The following is a 24,984-nucleotide window of genomic DNA, read 5'->3' as shown; positions in this document are numbered from 1 at the left end:
ACCTCTCTGCCTCCCTTTGTTTAAATGTCAGAGGTTATGGAGAGCACAGACAGGCCAAAGTCAGGACCTGTGTGTGTGTGTGTGTGTGTGTGTGTGTGTGTGTGTGTGTGTGTGTGTGTGTGTGTGTGTGTGTGTGTGTGTGTGTGTGTGTGTGTGTGTGTGTGTGTGTGTGTGTGTGTGTGTGTGTGTGTGTGTGTGTGTGTGTGTGTGTGCGTGTGTGCGCGTGTGTGTGTGTGCGCGTGCTTGTGTGTCCCTCGTTGCACAATAACTGGTGTAACTGGTGTGAAATGGATTGCTCGTGGTGCGTGCTAGTAGGTGACGTCACTCTCTCTGAGTCCTTGAAATAGTTGTTTCCCTTTCTCTGCAAGGGCCGTGAATTTTGTGGAGTGATAGGTAACGATGATTCGAGGGTGACTGTTGTCGATGTGTTCAGAGGGTCCCTTGTTCAAGCCCAGGTTGGGGTGCGGAGAGGGACGGAAGTAATGTTGTTACATTGATGCTGTTGACCAGTATCACTGGGTGCTGCGGAGAAAGAGGTGGTGGCTTGCTAGGTAGTGGTGCATGCTAGTAGCGTTTAAATAGGTGACATCGATCGCTCTGAGACCTTGAAGCATTTGTTTCCCTTGCTCTGCAAGGGCCACAGTTTTTGTGCAGCGATGGGTTACGGTGCTTTGTGGGAGGCAGTTATTGATGTGTTCAGAGGGTCCCTGATTCGGCCCAGGTTGGGGCGAGGAGAGGGGCGGATACAACACACTGAAGCAACACTGTTACATAGCATTATTTTGAGTGCTTATGAGTTTGCTGCTGTGTGTGTGTTCATCTCACTGAATCATGCATACAGTCGGGTCTTTGTCTTGTCAGAATCGATAAACATAATGTGTTCGCTTTTAATGAAGGCCTTTAATTATTCAATTATAATTACAAAAGGCTCAATTAAGAGATGAAACTGCCTGCGGTGACGGGCCAGTAAGAAGAGAGGGATGAAAGAGAAGTGAAGGGGGTTTGATCATGGATGAACATTTACTCCCTATAATTCCATCACTTCTTCTGTACTCGGGAGGTTTCATCCTTTCAGCAGAGAATACACCAGCATGTCTTCTCTAGGAGTATACCACTAATCCCCTGACTCTCTCTGATTCTCCGCTCTCTCCCCTTGTTGTCTTATACAAAACCGCCTTGATGGTCATGTAGCCACATCATAGCTACTGTATGTTAGGAAGCTCAGGTGAAATAGGGCTACAACATGCAACATGCAACAATTTCACAGATGTTATTGAGTTACAGTTTATTTTAGAAAATCAGTCAATATAAATAAATTCAGACCCTAATCTATGAATTTCACATGACTAGGAAGACAAATATGCGTCTGTTGGTCTCAGATACCTTAAAAAAATGCCACCATTTATCTCAAGCAGCGTGACTATGGGCCACAGGATCTTGTCATGGTATCTCTGTGCATTCAAATTGCCATCGATAAAATGTGTTGTTGTCTGTAGTTTATGCTTATCTATACCATAACCCCACTGCCACCATGGCGCACTCTGTTCACAACGTTGACAAAAGCAAACCGCTCACCCACACAATGATATACATGTGGTCTGTGGTTGTGAGGCTGGCTGGACGTTCTGCCAAATTCTCTAAAACGACATTGGAGGCGGTTTATGGTAGAGAAATTAACATTGAATTCTCTGATAACAGCTCTGGTGGACATTCCTGCAGTCAGCATGCCAACTGCATGCTCCCTAAAAACTTTAGACATCTGTGGCATTGTGTTGTGTGACAAAACAGCACATTTTTGTTACCTTTTATTGTCCCCCAGCACAAGGTGCACCTGTGTAATGATCATGCAGTTTAATCAGCTTCTTGATATGCCAAACCTGTCAGGTGGATGGATTATTTTGATAAAGGAAAAATTCTCACTAAGAGAGATGTAAACAAATTGTTTCACAACATTTGAAAGAAACAAGCTTTTTGTGTGTACGAACAATTTTGGGGATCTTTTATTTCAGTTAATGAAACATGGCACCAACACTTTACAAGTTGCATTGATGTTTTTGTTCAACGTAGTTTGACTAAAGTGCTATGGCTTCAGGATGAAACAATATGGTTGAAGATGAACTGCAAGGTGAGCATATTTCAATGGACAGGGAGAATCAAACCTACATTGCAGTATTTAGTAAAGCATAAACACACTTTTTTCATGGTCAAATAAAAAATGCCAAATACTTTTACACTCCTCACGGGTGTATGTTTTAGTTTTCATAATACATTTCCTGTATGCACAAAGGCAGCAGTTTGTAAAGTAAAAAAATACACAAACACACTAGGGCCAGTTTGATTGAATCTGTCTAAGACAAGGATAGGGAGACAGAGGAAAATAGTATTTGTGAGGTAGATGGTAGCTGAATGGGATGAGAGGGAGAATACACCCTGTGTGTGTGTGTGTGTGTGTGTGTGTGTGTGTGTGTGTGTGTGTGTGTGTGTGTGTGTGTGTGTGTGTGTGTGTGTGTGTGTGTGTGTGTGTGTGTGTGTGTGTGTGTGTGTGTGTGTGTGTGTGTGTGTGTGCGTGCGTGCGTGCGTGCGTGTGTGTGTGCTTCGTGTGTCTGTCCCAGCGCTTAGACGGCCATCCCTCTGTGTGCCTGCACAGATTTCACAGGCCGGTGATGGAATTCGTTAATGGCATTTTATAGCCTGACTTCAGTGGGCAAGGGAACACAGTAAATAATATGGGCTCTCCGTCCCATGGTGTGTCCACTCCTATGGGTCCTACACATTGTCCTGGGACGCCTTTAGGCTGTCCTTCACATAGTGCCACTGAGCCAGGGCCAGTGGAGAAGGACTCCATGTTACACCCTGTCACTCTCCACGAACTTGATTATGTCTATGTGTAGTAGTAGTAGTGTAGTAGTGTATGTTTGAATTGCACTCGAGTTACTAGCTGGATTTTATTCTGATGTGCTATACCAGCCGACCACACAAAATGTATTGATTTTGAGAGACTGATACGTTGATATACTGATTGAGCATTTCACTCTTAAAATGCAAACACAAAGTAGTTGTCATGGATGCAAGTGAGCTGAAATGCCTTGTGGGTTTCGTAGCTAGGTTATTTGGATACTCGAACCTCGCTCAGTCAGATGAGTGATTTAGTAATTGCGATGACTAAACCACTTTGAAAGTAATGACAAATTGTTTGCCAATTTCATATAGCTCAAACAATCTTCAAAGTAATGGCATTATCTTGGGAAAGTTATTGAGAACCAGTTAGCATGAGGCAGAAGCCAGGCAGCACTGCGTCACCCATTGAAGTGAATAGTCTGTTCCACCTAGTCTTGTTCCATCTTGTTCCATCTTGTCTCAAACTCTTTAATTCCACTCCTTGTTGTGTCAAGTCTTTCCCATCCATGGCCACAACACATTGACTTCAATGGTTGGATGTTAGGAAACAATGGGAACATTTGGGAATTCGGTAGTGTATGTGTGTGTGTGTGTGTGTGTCTTAGTGTTGTTGGTTGTCCAGGTGGGTTTAGGAAGGCGTGGCTGTTTGAAGAATGGTGTTGGTCATCTGACAGGAAGTGCTGTGCTGATACTAGGACTAGTTCGAGAGTAGTGGAGATGAGGGGAAATGTTGACTCTGTTTCATCAAAAAAAATTGCAAAATATAAAGGTAGCTTGATGAGATGTTGTAAAGAAGAAAGGCGGCCTTGTTTGCAGACCGCTGAATGAGAGGGGCAATCCCTCACACATCAATCTTCGTATCGGGACATTGCACGTGCTGGACAAGAGGTAGCCTATCGAAAACCGCCATCATGTAACTATGAAGCCAAGAGGATATTAACCACAGGTAATTACTATTACCCCCCCACCACCCACACAGAGAAGCCCTGCCTTCCTGTCTCTGTTAGGAGAAAAACATATGGGAGTAAATATTACATTAAAAACACTGCATCAGATTCTGCACAGTTGTATTTATAGAGTTAACATATACAATAGTAAGACATTAATTAGGGCTTTCTATGTGGGATGATTGCACAAACTCATCCTAGGTAGGTGAACTTGCTGCATTAAACTCCACATTATCTGTCAGTGTGTGTGTGTGCTCTATTTTATTTATTTAACTAGGAAAGTCAGTTAAGAACAAATTCTTATTTACAATGACTGCTGACACCGGCCAAATCCAGACGACGCTGGGCCAATTGTGCAACGCCATATGGGACTCCCAATCAGGGCCAGATGTAATACACCCTGAATTCAATCCAGGGACTGTGGTGACGCCTCTTGCACTGGGATGCAGTGCCTTAGACCACTGTGCCACTCGGGAGCCCACATCGCTGTGTCATTCTAGTAAGGGTGTGATAATTCCTCCCGGATTGTGTGTGTGCATGCATTGGTGTGCACTTGTGTGTTTGTGTGTGACCCCCCCCCCTTCCTCTGTGTTTGGTGTTTCTGTTTTTATGGAGCCACATCTCCTTGACAGTAGCCTGGTTTTATCACAGCCTTTCCTTTCAAAGAGGCTCCCAATGACAGGAAGCACTCCTCCTCCCAACAGGGCAGGAAGGCAGGAGGAGGGAGAGAGGTAGGGAGTGGGGGATATGGGACAGGCCAGGCGGGGGAAAGGAGGTGAGGAAGGAGGGGAGAGGAGGGGAGTGGGGGATATGGGACAGGCCAGGCGGGGGAAAGGAGGTGAGGAAGGAGGGGAGAGGAGGGGGGTTGCAGGTATTAAACTTAATAATGGCTGATGAAAGGAAGTGCCGCTGTTCCACATTTGACAGAAATGTCATCTCCCCGCACACACATATACACAATCAGCATATCCTCTCCTGGGATTCAGGCCTATCTTTTTCCTATAGGTTATCTGTACAAATAGACCTACAACCACCCATTAAATCATTTCAGACATTCATACTTCCCACAGCATGCTCAGTTCAAAGAGTGAGTGGTAATGGTAGAGGATATGGGTTTGAAGACACACATGGGATTTTTTTTCCTGTTTGTTGGTATGTACTGAATGGGATGACTGTTAATGTAGTCTCCATTTTCTCCTTCAGATCAGGCTTAGGTGGTGTGTGTGTGTGTGTGTTGTTGTTCCTCTGTTTCACACTGAAAGTAACACTGAAAACCATTACACACATTTCAACATGTTCCTATGTTGAAGCCAACCCACACTCACACACATTCACAAACACACACACATTCCACAGCACATTCCTGAACATTTTGTGAGGCGAGAAGTTATGTAAAATGTGAATTTGCAAACCATATGAGTCTTTAGAGACCTGATAGCATCATAGATTGGAGCATGGCCAATATAAAACTGAGCGCCTAGAGTCATGTACTGAGATTCCATAATGTTGCCACAACAGAAATCTCTAGAAAATGCCATTGTGTATTTAAGCAATAATGCCTGAGGGAGTGTGGTATATGACCAATATACCACGGCTAAGGGCTGTTCTTACGCAAGACGCAATGCGGAGTGCCTGGATGCAGGCCTTAGCCATGGTATATTAACCATATGCCACACTCCCTCATGCATTATTGCTTAAATGCACAATGGCATTATCTAGAGATTTCTGTATACCACAAATCCCAGAGGTGCCTTATTGCTATTATAAACTGGTTACCAACGTAATTAGAGCAGTATAAATACATGTTTTGTCATCCCCATGGTATACGGTCTGATTTACACCAGCTGTCAGCCAATCAGCATTCAGGGCTCGAACCAACCAGTTTGTAATGATAATTGCCTAAGAACAGCCCTTAGCCATGGTATATTGGCCATATACCACACCCCCTTAGGCCTTATTGTTTAATTAGAGAACTACATAACGTCATCAGACCTGACCAGGGAAAACTACTTGCCAAGGTATAACTAGGACATGAGTTTTTTCCTGGTCAGATCACTGGGTTAGGAAAAACTACTGCCCCTAAAACTATTTTGTTGATGATCCAAAATGTGCCTCTTTAAGGACTATTAGAGAAAAATACAAGGGAAGGCAAACGTAAACAAAATCACAAGGCCACTTTAAGAAATATAGATTTGTGTAGATACTCCATAGTAACATCCCTTTGAGAGGGTCTGTCAGCGCCCTATTCTGGCTGAAGCCCAACCCTGACGTCTGAGCTGCCCCTCAGGCGATGCGTCACACTGTCGCCCACACAACCACGCTGAAGACAGAAAATGAAAGGATCCCTTTATCATGGCATACATTCAACACACTGTGTGTGTGTGTGTGTGTGTGTGTGTGTGTGTGTGTGTGTGTGTGTGTGTGTGTGTGTGTGTGTGTGTGTGTGTGTGTGTGTGTGTGTGTGTGTGTGTGTGTGTGTGTGTGTGAACATGTTTAACTATACTTTTGGGGACCAGAAGGCTATTTCTAGGGGGGTTAGGGTTAGTGTTATAATTATATTAGGGTTACAATTAGGGTTAGGGTTTAAAGGTTTAGGGTTAAGGGTTAAGGGTTAAGGTTAGGAGTTAGGGTTGGGGTTAAGGTTAGGGCAAAGGTAAGGGTTAGGGGTTAAGGAAAATAGGACTTTGAATAGGAATCAATGTGTCCCCTCACCGCAAGTTTAGTGAAACAAGACTGTGTGTGCGCACATGCGTATGCTTCATATTTCTCACCTGTAAGATCCATATGACATACAGTAACCACCATAATTATTGGCACAGTGATTTTTTTTTCTATAATCCAAAAGTTTGTATTTAGTGCAAACTGTCAACTTTAATTTGAAGGTATTTTCATCCATATCAGGTAAACCATTACAGACTCACAAATATCATACCCCCTCCCCAGAAATGCTAACCTCCACTTTTATTGTTTAGCATGTCTTGGGGGTATGATATTTGTCTGTGTTAGCTGTCTCACTCATCATTATTAAAGATTTATTTAGGATTATCCGTAATCATGGTCCACATTAATGTAGAATCCACATTAATGTAGAAGTGTCTAGAAACATATTCTATTCTTATTTACAATAAAAGTGACTCAAAAATGACAAAAATGACACAATACAATATTTATTAATACATTTTCAAATTGATAAGTGTGCACTCTCCTCCAACAATAGCATGGTATTCTTTCACTGTAATAGCTACTGTAAATTGGACAGTGCAGTTAGATTAACAAGAATTTAAGCTTTCTGCCCATATATGTCTATGTCCTGGGAAATGTTCTTGTTACTTACAACCATATGCTAATCTAAATTAGCCTACGTTACCTCAACTGTACAGAGGGAGGGACACCGCTCCTGTAGAGGTTTTAACCTTATAGTCATTGTTTGAGTTCAAATAAAACAATTTGAGTATAGAACCAAAATAAGAAAAAATGCTTCACAGTCTCAATAGGGCACTGTATATGACATATGGATGAAAAGTTAGCGTACGGTCTTAACTAAAGCTCCTTCACAATTTGGCTGTTGTAGCAACCAAACCGTTCGGAAACTACAGACGATTTTGTGAGAAGACCGAGTTTCGGGATGTCTTGTCGTCTGACAAACACCGCTCTAGTTCTATCACCACCTTTTACCGCAGATGCAGAAGTGTGATATTGGTGGATGCGGTGGATGAAGAACCATCCAATGCAAAAAAGCAGATACAGTGCCTTGCGAAAGTATTCGGCCCCCTTGAACTTTGCGTCCTTTTGCCACATTTCAGGCTTCAAACAGAAAGATATAAAACTGTATTTTTTGTGAAGAATCAACAACAAGTGGGACACAATCATGAAGTGGAACGACATTTATTGGATATCAGGTCTTTTGCAAACAGGTTTTTTAACAAATCAAAAACTGAAAAATTGGGCGTGCAAAATTATTCAGCCCCTTTACTTTCAGTGCAGCAAACTCTCTCCAGAAGTTCAGTGAGGATCTCTGAATGATCCAATGTTGACCTAAATGACTAATGATGATAAATACAATCCACCTGTGTGTAATCAAGTCTCCGTATAAATGCACCTGCACTGTGATAGTCTCAGAGGTCCGTTAAAAGCGCAGAGAGCATCATGAAGAACAAGGAACACACCAGGCAGACGTAATTGTATTAGGATTTATTTTATTTTATATACTAATTAGATTTCCGCAGGGTCACGGACATCGGGGGGGATGGAAAAGGAGGGAGAGGCATTTTTTCAGGCTGAGGCTCTCTCTTCCAGTCAGGTGGATCTAGGATCTTCTCTCTTTCTCTGCATTTCAATGTACATAATATGTACATACAGTGCCTTCAAGAAGTATTCACACCCCTTGACTTATACATTGATTTGTGTTACAGCCTGAATAAAAATGTTTTCAATTGATATTTTGTGTCACTGGCCTACACACAATAACTTCAAAGTGGAATTATGTTGTTGTTTTTTTGGACAAATTAATTAAAAATTAAAAACTGAAATGTCAATAAGTATTCAACCCCTTTGTTTTGGCAAGCCTAAATAAGTTCAGGAGTAAAAATGTGCTTAACAAGTCACATAATAAGTTGCATGGACTCACTCTAGGTGCAATAGTAGTGTTTAACATGATTTTTGAATGACTACCTATGTAAGGTCCCTCAATCGCGCAGTGAATTTCAAACACAGATTCAACCACAAAGATCGGGGAGGTTTTCCAATGCCTCTCAAAAAAGGCAGATGGGTAAAAAAAGCAGACATCCCTTTCAGCATGGTGAAGTTATTAATTACACGTTGGATAGTGTATCAATACAACCAGTCACTAAAAAGATTCATGCCTCCTTCCGCTCAGGGACTTTAAAACAGTTACATACAGTTAAGGAAAAAAGTATTTGAACCCCTGCTGATTTTGTACGTTGCCCACTGACAAAGAAATGATCCGTCTATAATTTTAATGGTAGGTTTATTTGAACAGTGAGAGACAGAATAACAACAACAAAAATCCAGAAAAACGCATGTCAAAAATGTTATAAATTGATTTGCATTGTAATGAGGGAAATAAGTATTTGACCCCCTCTCAATCAGAAAGATTTCTGGCTCCGAGGTGTCTTTTATACAGGTAACGAGCTGAGATTAGGAGCACATTCTTAAAGGGAGTGCTCCTAATCTCAGCTTGTTACCTGTATAAAAGACACCTGTCCACAGAAGCAATCAATCAATCAGATTCCAAACTCTCCACCAAAGAGCTCTCCAAGGATGTCAGGGACAAGATTGTAAACCTACACAAGGCTGGAATGAGCTACAAGACCATCGCCAAGAAGCTTGGTGAGAAGGTGACAACAGTTGGTACGATAATTTGCTAGTGGAAGAAACACAAAAGAACTGTCAATCTCTCTCGGGCCTGGGGCTCCATGCAAGATCTCACCTTGCGGAGTTGCAATGATCATGAGAACGGTGAGGAATCAGCCCAGAACTACACGGGAGGATCTTGTCAATGATCTCAAGGCAGCTGGGACCATAATCACCAAGAAAACAATTGGTAACAAACACACTACACCGTGAAGGACTGAAATCCTGCAGCGCCCACAAGGTCCCCCTGCTCAAGAAAGCACATACCGTGGGGAGAACAAGTATTTGATACACTGCCGATTTTGCAGGTTTTCCTACTTACAAAGCATGTAGAGGTCTGTAATTTTTATCATAGGTACACTTCAACTGTGAGAGATGGAATCTAAAACAAAAATACAGAAATTCACATAGTATGATTGTTAAGTAATTAATTAGCATTTTATTGCATGACATAAGTATTTGATACATCAGAAAAACAGAACTTAATATTTGGTACAGAAACCTTTGTTTGACCAGGTTTGCACACACTGCAGCAGGGATTTTGGCCCACTCCTCCATACATACCTTCTCCAAATCCTTCAGGTTTCACATCACATCAAAATAATTTCACGAATGCAAAATACACACTTACTGTACACTGTTTTGACTGGTTTTAACACAGTTGCAGCCGACAGTATTTTTCAGTGACAACATGTCTTCCATTTACACACAGATGTTTGGGGAAGCATATGGCTAATTAGAACAGGTAATCCTACATCTATAACATGTTAATATGGCCATGATGGAACCCTAACCCTATAAAGGTGTGTTTAAATTTAACATTTTTAAATTATTATTATTTCGTGCCGATATGAAAGATAAGGTCCTTATGCTTCCAAAACCGTACCTCAAGCAATGCGTGTAAATGTTCAGACCGAGTGTCGTGGTTCTTACAAAACTCACCCCAAAGAAGACTGTTCCATCCAATGACTCTTATGTGTAATGGAATGGAACTGTGAGTCATGATAAAGGATATTGGTAGCTGGTGCTAATGGTCGTGGTGGTAGTAGACTTTTAGGCTACTGGTAGCTGGTGCTAATGGTAGTGGTGGTAGTACACTTTTAGGCTACTGGTAGCTGGTGCTAATGGTAGTGGTGGTAGTATACTGGTAGCTGGTGCTAATGGTAGTGGTGGTAGTAGACTGTTAGGCTACTGGTAGCTGGTGCAAATGGTAGTGGTGTTAGTATACTGTTAGGCTACTGGTAGCTGGTGCTAATGGTAGTGGTGGTAGTATACTGATAGGCTGTTGGTAGCTGGTGCTAATGGTAGTGGTGGTAGTATACTGATAGGCTGTTGGTAGCTGGTGCTAATGGTAGTGGTGGTAGTATACTGTTAGGCTACTGGTAGCTGGTGCTAATGGTAGTGGTGGTAGTATACTGTTAGGCTACTGGTAGCTGGTGCTAATGGTAGTGGTGGTAGTATACTGTTAGGCTACTGGTAGCTGGTGCTAATGGTAGTGGTGGTAGTATACTGTTAGGCTACTGGTAGCTGGTGCTAATGGTAGTGGTGGTAGTATACTGATAGGCTGTTGGTAGCTGGTGCTAATGGTAGTGGTGGTAGTATACTGATAGGCTGTTGGTAGCTGGTGCTAATGGTAGTGGTGGTAGTATACTGATAGGCTGTTGGTAGCTGGTGCTAATGGTAGTGGTGGTAGTATACTGTTAGGCTACTGGTAGCTGGTGCTAATGGTAGTGGTGGTAGTATACTGTTAGGCTACTGGTAGCTGGTGCTAATGGTAGTGGTGGTAGTATACTGTTAGGCTACTGGTAGCTGGTGCTAATGGTAGTGGTGGTAGTATACTGTTAGGCTACTGGTAGCTGGTGCTAATGGTAGTGGTGGTAGTATACTGTTAGGCTACTGGTAGCTGGTGCTAATGGTAGTGGTGGTAGTATACTGTTAGGCTACTGGTAGCTGGTGCTAATGGTAGTGGTGGTAGTATACTGTTAGGCTGTTGGTAGCTAGTATTAATGGTAGTGATGGTAGTAGACTGTTAGGCTACTGGTAGCTGGTGCTAATGGTAGTGGTGGTAGTATACTGTTAGGCTACTGATAGCTGGTGCTAATGATAGTGGTGGTAGTATACTGTTAGGCTGTTGGTAGTTAGAACTAATTGTAGTGGTGGTAGTATACTGTTAGGCTGTTGGTAGTTAGAACTAATGGTACTGGTGGTAGTATACTGTTAGGCTGTTGGTAGTTAGAACTAATGATAGTGGTGGTAGTATACTGTTAGGCTGTTGGTAGTTAGAACTAATGGTACTGGTGGTAGTATACTGTTAGGCTGTTGGTAGTTAGAACTAATGATAGTGGTGGTAGTATACTGTTAGGCTGTTGGTAGTTAGAACTAATGGTAGTGGTTAGGTAGTATACTGTTAGGCTGTTGGTAGTTAGAACTAATGGTATTGGTAGTGGTGGTCTTACAAGCAAGGTCAAAGCTAAAGGGTCAGAGTTTTATTCCACCTCTCTACCTACTGGGAGCCCTCTGTCCTCTTAACTCCCATATATTTCACCCTCTCTTTTTCTCTCTTAATTTGTCTCCTCTTCTTTTATTAGATTATTCCCTTTTCTCCTCTTTTTGAAGTCTTGCCACTTGTTAAACACAGACCCCAGTGTGAGAGAGGGGGCTGGAAGGGGGTCGAGAAGGAGGGGTAGGGATGTGTAGAGGTCCCCATTTGAGGCAGCGCTGTTCTATCCATTCAAGGTGGCAGCTCCATTTTTGTATTAAAAAAATTATAATAATAAGGGGCAGGGATGCAAGAGTTCAGCTGTTGGTGTGAATGGCTATCCAAGGTGACTGGATCCCAATAAAGAGGTGGTCGGCCTGGTCGGGGGCCTCCTTCCCAGCCCAGACACAGCCTTTATAGGTCATCTTATGAGCCTGGGCCTCTATTAAACCCTGGCCAGCCTGCGCTGAGGAATTTAGGGCCAAGAAACAAGAGAAAACAGGGGGTTTCGGGGATGGGCATGGGGAGGTGAAGTTGGGGTGACTGAAGGTGAAAGTTGAAAGGCATGTTAGAGAGGATTGGTTTGGGGGCTTGGTCAGTGAATGTGGATAAATGTATGGGTATATGAGCTTTTTGACCATTTCTAAATGTATGTGTGTGTGTATATCTATGCAAATGTATGCTGATGTGTTTTGTCTGTGAAGTCAGGAAAAAACCCAGTGCATTTGAAGTTATATTTAGTAGCTAGATTGTGCAAAGAACTGAAATAGTCTGATGAAAAAGGTGAAAAAACATTTTTTTTCCAGACATGGACAAAGGTTTCGCTCATCTGGGGTCCATCGGTGTCATGTTGTCTCTGTGTATAAAAATGTTTGTCTGTGTGTGTGTATTTTACGTTGTTTATTTTGCTGGTAGCAGTTGAATGACGTTGCCTTTGGCAAAGCAAATTATATTATATTGTGGTGCATTTTCCCCCTGCAACACAGAAGGGAGGGACAGAGGGAGACAGCAGAGTCTCATAAACAATTCAAATTAAATCAAATTTTATTGGTCACATACACATGGTTAGCAGATGTTAATGCAAGTATAGCGAAATGCTTGTGCTTCTAGTTCCGACCGTACAGTAATATCTAACAAGTAATCTAACAATTCCACAACAACTACCTTATACACACAAGTGTAAAGGAATTAATAAGAATATGTACATATAAATATATGGATGAGCGATGGCCGAACGGCATAGGCAAGATGCAGTAGATGGTATAGAGTACAGTATATACACATATGAGATGAATAATGTAGGGTATGTAAACATTATATAAAGTGGCATTGTTTAAAGTGACTAGTGATACATTTATTACATCCAATTTTTTATTAATAAAGTGGCTAGAGATTTGAGTCAGTATGTTGGCAGCAGCCACTCAATGTTAGTGATGGCTGTTTAACAGTCTGATGGCCTTGAGATAGAAGCTCAGTCCCAGCTATGATGCACCTGTACTGACCTCGCCTTCTGGATGATAGCGGGGTGAACAGGCAGTGGCTCGGGTGGTTGTTGTCCTTGATGATCTTTTTGTCCTTCCTGTGACATCAGGTGGTGTAGGTGTCCTGGAGGGCAGGTAGTTTGCCCCCGGTGATGCGTTGTGCAGACCTCACTACACTCTGGAGAGCCTTATGGTTGTGGGCGGAGCAGTTACCGTAACAGGCGGAGATGCTCTCGATTGTGCATCTGTAAAAGTTTGTGAGTGTTTTTGGTGACATGCCAAATTTCTTTAGCCTCCTGAGGTTGAAGAGGCGCTGTTGCGCCTTCTCCACCATCCTGTCTGTGTGGGTGGACCATTTCAGTTTGTCCGTGATGTGTACGCCGAGGAACATAAAACTTTCCACCTTCTCCACTATTGTTCCGTCGATGTGGATAGGGGAGTGCACCCTCTGCTGTCCACGATCATCTCCTTTGTTTTGTTGATGTTGAGTGTGAGGTTATTTTCCTGACACCACACTCCGGGGGGCCTCACCTCCTTCCTGTAGGCCATCTCATCATTGTTGGTAATCAAGCCTGCAAACTTGATGATTGAGTTGGAGGCGTGCATGGCCACGCAGTCATGAGTGAACAGGGAGTACAGGAGAGGGCTGAAAACACACCCTTGTGGGGCCCTAGTGTTGAGGATCAGCGGGGTGGAGATGTTGTTTGCCACCCTCACCACCTGGGGCGGCCCGTCAGAATGTCCAGGACCCAGACCCAGGGTCTCGAGCTTAATGACAAGTTTGGAGGGTACTATGGTGTTAAATGCCAAGCTGTAATTGATGAACAGCATTTTTACATAGGTATTCCTCTTGTCAAGATGGGTTTGGGCAGTGTGCAGTGTAATTTTTTTACCTTTGTTTTACTAGGCAAGTAATTTAAGAACAAATTCTTATTTTCAATGACGGCCTATGAACAGTGGGTAAACTGCCTGTTCAGGGGCCGAACGACAGATTTGTACCTTGTCAGCTTGGGGATTCAAACTTGCAACCTTTCGGTTACTAGTCCAACGCTCTAACCACTAGGCTACCCTGCCGCAGTGTGATTGCAATTGCGTCATCTGTGGACCTATTGGGACGGTAAGCAAATTGGAGTGGGTCTAGGGTGTCAGGTAGGGTAGTCTCTCAAAGCACTTCGTGATGACGGAAGTGAGTGCTATGGGGCGATAGTCATTTAGCTCAGTTACCTTAGCTTTCTTGTGTACAGGAAGCACGCTTGAAGCATGTGGGAACAGCCGACTGGGATAGGGATTCATGGTCTGCGCATGCTCTGAGGCGAGGGATGCCGTCTGGGCCTGCAGCCTTGGGAGGGTTAACACATTTAAATGTTTTACTCACGTTGGCTGTGGTGAAGGAGAACCCGCAGGTTTTGGTGGCCGGCCGTGTCAGTGGCACTGTATTGTCCGCAAAGAGAGCAAATAAGTTGTTCAGTTTGTCTGGGAGCAAGACGTCGGTGTCCGTGACGGGGCTGGTTTTCTGTTTGTACTCCGTGATTGGCTGTAGACCCTGCCACTTATGTCTCGTGTCTGAGCCGTTCAATTGCGACTCTACTTTGTCTCTATGCTGACACTTAGCTTGTTTGATTGCCTTACAGAGGGAATAGCTACACTGTTTGTATTTGGTCATGTTTTTGGTCGCCTTGCCATGATTAAAAGCAGCGCTTTCAGTTTGGCGCGAATGCTGCCATCAATCCACGGTTTCTGGTTGGGGAAGGTTTTAATAGTCACCATGGGTACAATTCCACCGATGCACTTGCTAATAAACTCGCTCACCGAATCAGCGTAACATCAATGTTGTTGTCCGATACTATCCGGGAACATATCCCAGTTCACGTGACCGAGGCAATCTTGAAGCGTGGAATCAGATTCGTCGGACCAACGTTGAACAGACCTGAGCACGGGCATTTCCTGTTTTAGTTTCTGTCTATAGGCTGGGAGCAAAATGGAATCATGGTCAGATTTGCTGAAAGGAGGGCGAGGGAGGGCTTTGTATGCGCAGTTAGTTCGCCAGCCCGGGTCGCGCATTTGATATGCTGATAAAATTTAGGAAGCCTTGTTTTCAGGTTAGCCTTGCTATAATAAATGCAGCCTCGGGATATGTGGTTTCCAGTTTACGTAGAGTTCAATGAAGTTCTTTCAGGGCCGTCGAGGTGTCTGCTTGGGGGGGATATACACGGCTGTGAATATATTCGAAGAGAATTCTCTTGGTAGATAATGCGGTCAGCATTTGATTGTAGGAATTCTAGGTCAGTTGAACCATAGGACTTGAGTTCCTGTATGTTGTTATGATCACACCATGACTCGTTAATCATAAGGCATACAGCCCGCCCTTCTTCTTACAAGAGAGATGTTTTTATTCTGTTGGCGCCATGCGTGAAGAAACCAGGTGGCTGTACCGACTCTGATAACATATCCGGAGTGAGCCATGTTTCCGTGAAACAGAGAATGTTACAATCTCTGATGTCTCTCTGGAAGGCAACCCTTGCTTGAATTTCGTCTACCTTGTTGTCAAGAGACTGGACATTGGCGAGTAGTATGCTGGGGAGCAGTGGGCGATGTGCCCGTCTACAGAGCCTGACCAGAAGACCGCTCCGTCTGAGTCTGCGGCGCCGTTGTTTTGGGTCACCTGCTGGGATCCGATCCATTGTCCTGGGTGGTGGGCCAAACAGAGGATCCGCTTTGGGAAAGTCGTATTCCTGGTCGTAATGTTGGTTGACGTTGCTCTTATATCCAATGGTTCTTCACGGCTCTATGTAATACGACTTAAGATTTCTTGGGGTAACAGTGTAAGAATTAATGCATAAAAAAAACAAAATACTGCATAGTTTCCTAAGAACGAGGTGCCATCACGAGATTACCTTCAATCTGTTTGTTCAAATGTGGCTATAGGTATATAAGTATGTCGGGTTGAGCTGGCATTCAAATAAAAAAGACACCCACACACACCATTTAGCTGACAGTCAGTCAGACAGTAAAAGGTATGCTCCACCCCCACTACCCAGTAGTGGAGACACCAATCAAATCTCATCTGCCGATAATGATTTTATCAGTGAGGCCATCTGTCCATCAGCTAATTGTGTCTCTTTCCCCCATCAGGAAGAAAGAAATATGTTCATGTTCATCCTCTGACATACAGTGTACCTATTAGCTTCAGTACTGAAATGTGCAGTAAGATAATGTCTATGACTTCTTTGCCCCCTTTTTTCTCTCTCTCTCTCTCTCTCTCTCTCTCTCTCTCTCTCTCTCTTGCTCTCGCTATCTCTCTCTCCTCTCTCTCTCTCTCTCTCTCTTCTCGCTCTCTCTCTCTCTCTCTCATCTCTCTCTCTGAGCAGCAGTGGAGACCCAGAGCACCAGCTCTGAGGAGATGGTGCCCAGTTCACCCTCTCCACCCCCTCCTCCCCGCATTTACAAGCCCTGTTTCGTGTGCCAGGACAAGTCCTCTGGCTACCACTACGGGGTCAGCTCCTGTGAGGGTTGCAAGGTGAGACACATCAAAACAGAGAGACAGAATATACCCAGTCATAAATGCCTTCACAAATTATTCATAGTATTCATAACCCGCCATATATTGTTGTGTTACAGTCTGAATTCATTTTTTATTTCTCTGACCCATCTACACAACTACCCCCATGGTTAAAACCATTTTTTGACATTTTTGCAAATGTATTGAAAATGAAATATAGAAATGTCTCATTTAGATAAGTATTCCCATCCCTTTCCTATGACACTCCAAATTGAGCTCAGGTGCATCCAATTTTCTTTGATCACCCTTGAAACGTCGCTACTACTTGATTGGAGTCCACCTGTGGCCAATTCAAACGTTTGGACATGATTTAGAAAGAAACACACCTGGCTATATAAGGTCCCACAGTTGACAGTGCATGTCAGGAACGCAGATGAACAGGAGTGGCATTGGCGAGATGAGGAAGCGCTAGCTGAGTTTGCAGGGGCATGGGTTCAAGAAGATGCTGGACAAGGGCAAAAGAAAAAACCTGGGACATATTATGAATAAATATGGAGTGGGGGATTGTACAAACCTTCTGGAAGACTTGCTGAAGGAGAAGATGGCGGACAAGGGAAACAGAAGGAAAGTGAAATATGTCCTGAGTATATATGAATTGGAGGATTGCACAGAACTTCTGGAAGAGCTAGAAAAGGAAATTGAACGTGACAAGAGTGAAGGGTGAATCAAATGCAGTGGCAGGTGTAGTGACGACAGCCAAGAATGAGTTGAGTTGAGGAAGATTGGTGACGTGTAAAAAGAAGGATACATGCGATGCTTGGAGATGGAACCTGACGGGACTGTGGACCAAGTACCCACGGTGAGGACTGCCGAGTTCGGCCCTCGTTTCAAAGATGTGAAGAATGATTCTGGCTCAGTGGGAGTGACATTGGTGGAGAGAGTGAATCCTTGCAGTTTGGCTGAAGAGTGGAAGACAGTGACAAAGGAAAATTGAATAAAAAGGGTGAAAGATGTTAATGAGTATAGGTTTTTGGTTGGAGTAAGGTTCACTAACAATTGAAAACTAATTACTAATTCTGATTAATATTAAAACTAAAAACTAATTCTGATTGGCTGGGCCTAGCTACCCAATGGGTGGGCCTATGCCCTCCCAGGCCCATCCATGGCTGCGCCCCTGCCCAATCTTGTGAAATCCATAGATTAGGGCCTAATTTATTTATTTCAATTGACTGATTTCCTTATATTAAATGTAACTGTAAAATTGTTGTTTTGATTTTTGGGAGATCCGTTTGAAGTATCAAGGTGGAATCGGTCAGAGGGACCAGAAGTGTTTTTGTTTTGATTTCTTGTGTGTCACAAGAGCAGAAGGAAAAGGCATTAAGGATCAACAAACTACCGAGTTATGAAGTGGAGAGTTTAGATTTTTGTAGCAGAGCATCGTTAAAAGGTGTCGACTTTACGAGTGGCATACAGGAGTAGTTGGAGCACGCTGGCTGAACGGTGTAGTGTGTAGTGAATGGGGAAAAGAAGAAAGCCTGTCGGAATTATTGATGTTTGACGAAGAGTATCTCCCTTCACGTGAAGTGGGGATATGTGCAGTGAGAGCTTCTGTGTCCAAGCCGTTGTTTTGTATCAAGTGTGTGCCAAAGGAATGTTGTTGAAGAATCTGAGGCTCTACGATGTTGTAATTGTGATGCAACCATGTTCCCAATTCCCCGGAGAGCCCGGTTAGGGTAAAGCAGTATGAAGTGGTAAGGGTCAGGTCTATACAGCAGGTCTCCTACACGAAGGCACATGAAATAGTTGAATGAGCGAGGGGAGCTGAAGATATGGCGGTGGATGCTCCGCAGACTGTGGAGATTCAGAGTGTTGTTCAACAGTTGAGGGAAACTGATATGCTGATTGTGAAGAAGGTAGGGTTCATGGTGTTTATCAGAGATGTGATTTATTGTACTGCACAAACAAACAAGCAAAAGAAGAAACTGAACATAATAGTATCTGTGGCTGAAAGGTTTTTGGGGTTTCCAGGACTTCACTGCCAAAACATCGCAAAGAATACTGTCTGAAGATGCTCTTCCTTCTCAGACCCCAAAGCCTGTAGGGTTGGGCGTTGGCAGTTGAATCTGGAGTACATTGAGTTTTGTATTGTTTATTATGTTAATTATTTGGGCTGATATACAGCCAAAACAGTAGGTGGCGGCATGCAGAAGACCCCGCACAGTAGGTGGTAGCAATACACAAATAGTTGTAGTCTGCCATAAAACTTTAAGGAAGAAGATGTGCATGTCAGAGTAGAAACTATACCATGAAGTCCAAGGAACTGTCTGTAGATCGCAGCAATAATTATGATGAGGCATATATCTGGGGAAGGGTATACAACTATTTCTAAAGTGTTGAAAGTTTCAAAGAGAACAGTGGTCTCCATCATTGGAACATTTTAAAACTATGGGACTACCCAGACTCTGCCTAGAGTTGGCCGTTTGACCAAACTGAATAACCGGGTAAGAAGAACCTTGGTAGGGGGGGGTGACCAAGAACCCAATGAGCACTCACAGAACTACAGAGTTCCTTAGCTGAGATGGGAGAACCTGCCAGAAGGACATTTCTCTAAAGCACTTCACCAATCTAGGCTTATGGGAGAGTGGCCAGACGGAAGCCATTCCTGAGAAAAGGGTACATGACAGCTCGCCTGGCGTTAGCAAATAGGCACGTGAAAGACTGAGAGCATAAAGCTAAATATTCTGTGGTCTGAGACCAAAACGGAACTCTTTGGCCTGAATGTAAAATGTTATGTCTGGAGAAAACCAGGCTCATCACCCGTCGAACACCATCTCTACCATCAAGCATGGTGGCGGCAGCACCATGCTACGGGGATGCTTTCAGCATCAAGGATTGGGTGACTGGTAAGGATGGAGGAAACAATGAATGAAGTCAAATACAGGCAAATTCTTGATGAGAACCTGCTTCAGAGTGCAAACAACCTTAGACTGGGGCGAAGATGTACATTCCAACAGGACAATAGACCCCAAGTGTTCAGCCAAAGCAATTCTGTAATGGTTTCAGGACAAGAATTGGAAAGTCCTTGAGTGGCCCAGCCAAAGCCCAGACTTGAATCCCATTTAAAATTGGTGGATCGACTTGAAGATGTCAGGTTACTGTCGTTCTCCGTCTCCTTAACAGAGCTTGAGGAAACCCAACACGAGTCAAAGCTGATACAAACATACCCAACATGAGTCAAAGCTGATACAGACATACCCAACACGAGTCAAAGCTGATACAGACATACCCAACACGAGTCAAAGCTGATACAGACATACCCAACACGAGTCAAAGCTGTAATCACTGCTGAAGGGGCTTCTACAAAGTATTGACTCAGTGGTGTAAATAGTTTGAAATATTTCTGTATTTCATTTTCAATAAATTTGATGCAATTTCTATTGTGTATTGTGTGTAGAGATAGGTGCGGTGGGGAAAACCAATGTAATGCACTTTGAATTCCGGGTGTAACTGTTGAAGGAATTCTAAATTCATCTCTGTTTTAATTCACAATCCAAATTAAACACTCTGTCAATGCATTAAGGGTTTGTAAGACCCTTATTTTATAAGAATGGACAGAGCCCCGGTCTTAAAGGTCAGGTAACAATGTTTAATTCAAGAGAGTACTGCCTTCATACACATTTTACCACAGGTTATAAACTGAAAATGACGTCAGTGTTTTCTAAATGTTCTATCTCTTCTTGACACTGGTAGAGAAGCCCTATAGTTCTCAAGCCTTCCCTCCTCGCCGAAATCCAAGGTCAGTCAGTGTAGATAAGCATTCTAGACAGTCTGGAGATTGTTCATTCATTTGTACCAAGGAATTGTTCTAAACTCCTGACTACATTATATACAATTGGGAATGGGAGCAAGAGAGAAAATTCATACATGTACAGTACATAATAGCATTTGGACTAGTCAGTCCTGATTGAAATGTATACATAATTAGTCATTGATAAAAATTCCCTTAACATATCCACCCTTTGATTAAATATTATACATTCAATCACACATTGTAGTTATATTGTAATGTTGAAATCATAACTCTTCTTATCAGGATTTTCGTTACAATCTTCATAAAAAAACAGTCTAATATTGAGATGGGATACAACCTAGCCTCCCTAAACATCAAAAATGGTCTCATCAAATATAAATTCCCCCCAAATAAAAGATCCAGATTCGTCCACTTGTTCTGTAGACATGCATTCAGCACTCCACGTGTCAGAACCTGGAATCCGCTGGTACCTCACCATCTATTGTGTCATCGATTTCTCCAGAGTCCTGGAAATAAGGCCTCATACACAGGGAATTAGACAACAGCCCCATAAAACTAAACAGTGACACAGGTGAATGTAGCCCATAATACAGTGATCATAATAAATAAAAAAAATCCCATTTTCCGAACATACTATCAAACCCAATTAGTCAGAGAAGTATCCACCCCAGAGTTTTCTGCCAAACCGTGAGCCAGCTGAGGCTTCGGGCACTGATTCGTCCGGAGCTGTGTTATTTGGGATGTAAGCACAAACACGGTCCTGATAATCACGCATACTTCTCCCTTTTCAATCATTAACATATCTAATGCAATTCTATTCTGCCAAGCCATCCAGCTGGTTGCTTCAGTCTGTTCTGCAAAACCTTTAATAGCATCTCTGGTATAATTGTTAAAGCGCTGGATTAATATAATTAATCCAGTCCACGTCCGTGGAACCCCAATGTTATCAATGTATACTTTGTCAATAAGAGACCCGGATGGAATAGCTCTTTTCTCCCAATTGGCTAAACTTCATGTCTCGGTGTTAAATGAGTGTGAATAGGCATTCCCAAATGTACAAGGACACATAATCCTGCCCATAAAATCATTCCCCCACACAACCACCAGATGTCAGCCCTGCCCATTATCTGGCATTCCTGCTTTCATGAACAACTTTACCATACCGGCCTAAACTCCTCTACCCAGAACCGTACTAGGGTGTCGACCAAGACCTGGTCATATCCATCATACCACAACCCTAGATCCTCCTTCATTACTGTTTAAAGGGTTAGGCATATCTTTATGCAATACATCCCTCTCTCCGGATTACAATCAAAAACTCTCACCTTCACTATACTCCACCTCCTTCCATACTGGGTGAGTGGATTCATATAGCCCTCTCTCTCCAAATGAGCTATGACCTGTGTCCACGATCAATATGGGAACCTGCACCGATATATCCCATAATGGCTCAGAGTCCTAGACTGCCATGTAGTTAGAGACTCCATTTTGATCTACATAAAACTCCATTGAGAGATCCTTCCCAACCTCTACTCTAACTTCCTGCCTACCCAGATCTAGGGATCTCTTACGCTTATTTTGGAACAAAATCCTCATCGTCTAAACCATGGGTCAAATTACCACTCTCCGCATACTCAAGTAGGACGTGCTGTATCAGTAATATGGCACCCACGATAAGACAGCTCAGACGAACAGCTTGCATGTGAAGCCCCACCCTCTCCCCGAGAACACATCACTTAGCAAGAGCCAGACACATCTTCACTTCTATGAACAAAAACAGGGATGAAAAGACAGGGAGGGTTACTTAAATCGAGAGAAGGCCCCCCCTGAATTCTGTTAATTCCAGTTCTCCTCTTGAACACTGTTTATTGTTCGACAGTGTCATTGTGTCTTACACTCCCGCGGTGCGATATCAATCCAGGTAGCTCTTTCAGCTAGCTGTCACCAGGAGTCCTTGGTATGGTCCCCCCAACAAGCCTCTGGGACTGGATTGAGTGACTTCACCTGTAGTTCACCTGTAATGCATAAAATCCTGGACATACAGGCTTGGTTAACAAACAGTTTCTCATATGTTTGTTAGCTAAAAAAAAATATATATATTTTGTATTATTAGTTTCTTATCCAATAGGCCAATAACTTACCCACCCCCCTTTTGATACTTGGCTCTGCCCAGGTAACAACCTTATATACCCTAAATAATGACTTAGGTAGGATTAGTAAATTATCCTTATTTTCTGACATTATCATGTATGTCCAATTCTCCCTTGGGCATCCATTCATCTCAATTCTGTATCAATTCTCTGTCCAGTGGCTTATCTAGTTTAAGAAGTATCTGTGCTATTTATATATGTTCTTAAATATATATATTTACCGATTTAAACAGTAATTCCTTTCCCTCTTATCTCTCAAAATGCCACTAAATGTCTCACTGTTTGACTATCTAAAATCATTGAAATCCTTACATTTCTTTAATCAATCTATCTTAATCCTTACAATAATCCTAAATCACCACAGATGTCCTATATTCCTGTCAAATTTAATCATATTTAAAAGACCTCCTAATGGTTAACCCGAGCCTGAACAAATGCTAACCATATCGAAATCCTTCCTACACTTTACAAGCTCTTTACTTCAGGGATCCTCAGTATTCTATCTGACAATAACATGGAATACCTTATCTACAGTAATTTATCGCCCCTATTTATTCTCAATGATAAATAGAACTATTTTCTGTTGTAATATCAAATCCATAATAGCCAATTCAAAAACTTCACAGCTAATATTGTAAATCAGCTTCAGTGATTCAAACAATAATTCTAAACCCCAAACTCACACGCCATTATAACTATTTTACCTTAAAATTAGTAACCCAACTGACCACAATTCATTATACAAATGGCTCTCCCCTGGGGCTGATCAGACCCCAAAAGATAGCCACGATAAGGTCAAAAGGTCATACCATATTAGACATATTAAAGAACCCTTTATCCTTAAAATAAAAATAATCACTTGTGTAATTAAAACCCATAAAATAAAAACTCATAAGGTTCCATATGTGAGTGTGCCTCTTTAAAATACCTCTGAACTAAAACAAATAGTTATATCAATTGTTTTATGTGTATATATTTGCAACCCTTAATGGATAATCAAGACTTCCAGACCTTTTTCAATTTGGTCATTTATGGCCGCTCTCTCCCCCACTCTCCCCAAGATTATAATCCCAGGAGGCTTCTAAAAGTGAGACACAACACTCCTAACTAGCATTCACTATGCTACTTCGATTCAGAAACTCAATAAGTGAACTATAACTAAACCTAATGATAACTCATTCAGTCTATCTTCAAATTGTCGTCCCAAAATATTTTATACACTGCCATACCCTCAAACCACTGTGATAAACATGCACTGTCCCTTTAAGATAAGACATATACTTGTTCCCCGTAAAGAAAAACAGATAGTGTTTTTTAGAATACGTTAACTTCTAGTTCGAAATCCCTGGCGTTACCTAACCAAAAATCAATACTCGGAAAAACAATCACAACTTTTTACGATTAAACTATTCTTACCATTAAATTGATCATATGTCAGTCGATTCATAAATAGCTATAACACCCGGATAGCATGAAATTGTATCGTATCTCTCCATTAATCCCTACATTTAACTTTAGGTGACTTTCTCTTCTATGATACATGTATTTAAATACGACTCTTTTTTTTTAAATTTACATTTTTTTTACCCCTTTTTCTCCCCAATTTCGTGGTATCCAATTGTTGTAGTAGATAATATCTTGACTCATCGCTATAACTCCCATACGGGCTCGCGAGAGACGTAGGTTTAAAGTCATGCGTCCTCCGATACACAACCCAACCAGCCGCACTGCTTCTTAACGGAAGCCAGCCGCACCAACGTGTCGGAGGAAACACCGTGCACCTGGCAACCTTGGTTAGCGCGCACTGCGCCCGGCCCGCCACAGGATTCGCTGGTGCGCGATGGGACAAGGACATCCCTACCGACCAAGCCCTCCCTAACCCAGATGACGCTAGGCCAATTTTGCGTCGCACCACGGACCTCCCGGGGGGGACTCTGATGGCACAGCTGGCGCTGCAGTACAGGGCCCTTAACCACTGCGCCACCCGGGAGGCCCAAGACTCCCATCTCAATACATTATTCCACCAGATCATTTTGGGCAAAATGGCGTATTACATCGAAATTGTCTCGCCATTATTTTTCAATTCTATCTAAAACACATAATAAACGTTCAGTTCATATCTTTTACAAACACTGGCGACCGTATTTTTCAGGCAAAACATGCAAATAGGTGAATTACAATCTAAAATCAATTTTTGTCTATCGGTTTCAAAGCTGAAATACTGTACCTTGGTGTCCCATAACACAACAAATAACAAAATGTGGAATAAGTCAAGGGGTATGACTACTTTCTGAAGGATCGTTACACAGACAGGATGTGTAACACAAGCAAATACATGACATATAC

At 42.6% G+C, this 24,984-nt stretch overlaps 1 protein-coding gene across 2 annotated transcripts in view; it reads left to right on the top strand.

Annotated features, from left to right (window-relative positions):
* The window catches only part of LOC135541864 (retinoic acid receptor gamma-A-like), a 96,801-nt gene that overhangs the window by 60,826 nt on the left and 10,991 nt on the right, over positions 1–24,984 (top strand). For both annotated transcript variants that reach the window (XM_064968311.1, XM_064968313.1), the window contains one exon: positions 16,547–16,695. In XM_064968311.1, the coding sequence (XP_064824383.1) occupies positions 16,547–16,695 (149 nt within the window). The remainder of the gene's footprint in view (positions 1–16,546; positions 16,696–24,984) is intronic.

The sequence above is a fragment of the Oncorhynchus masou genome, chromosome 6 (genome assembly GCF_036934945.1).
Source record: "Oncorhynchus masou masou isolate Uvic2021 chromosome 6, UVic_Omas_1.1, whole genome shotgun sequence".
Classification (NCBI taxonomy): Eukaryota; Metazoa; Chordata; class Actinopteri; order Salmoniformes; family Salmonidae; genus Oncorhynchus; species Oncorhynchus masou.
The sequence above is the reverse complement of the archived record's forward strand: the minus strand, read 5'-3'. Positions and strand labels throughout refer to the sequence as shown.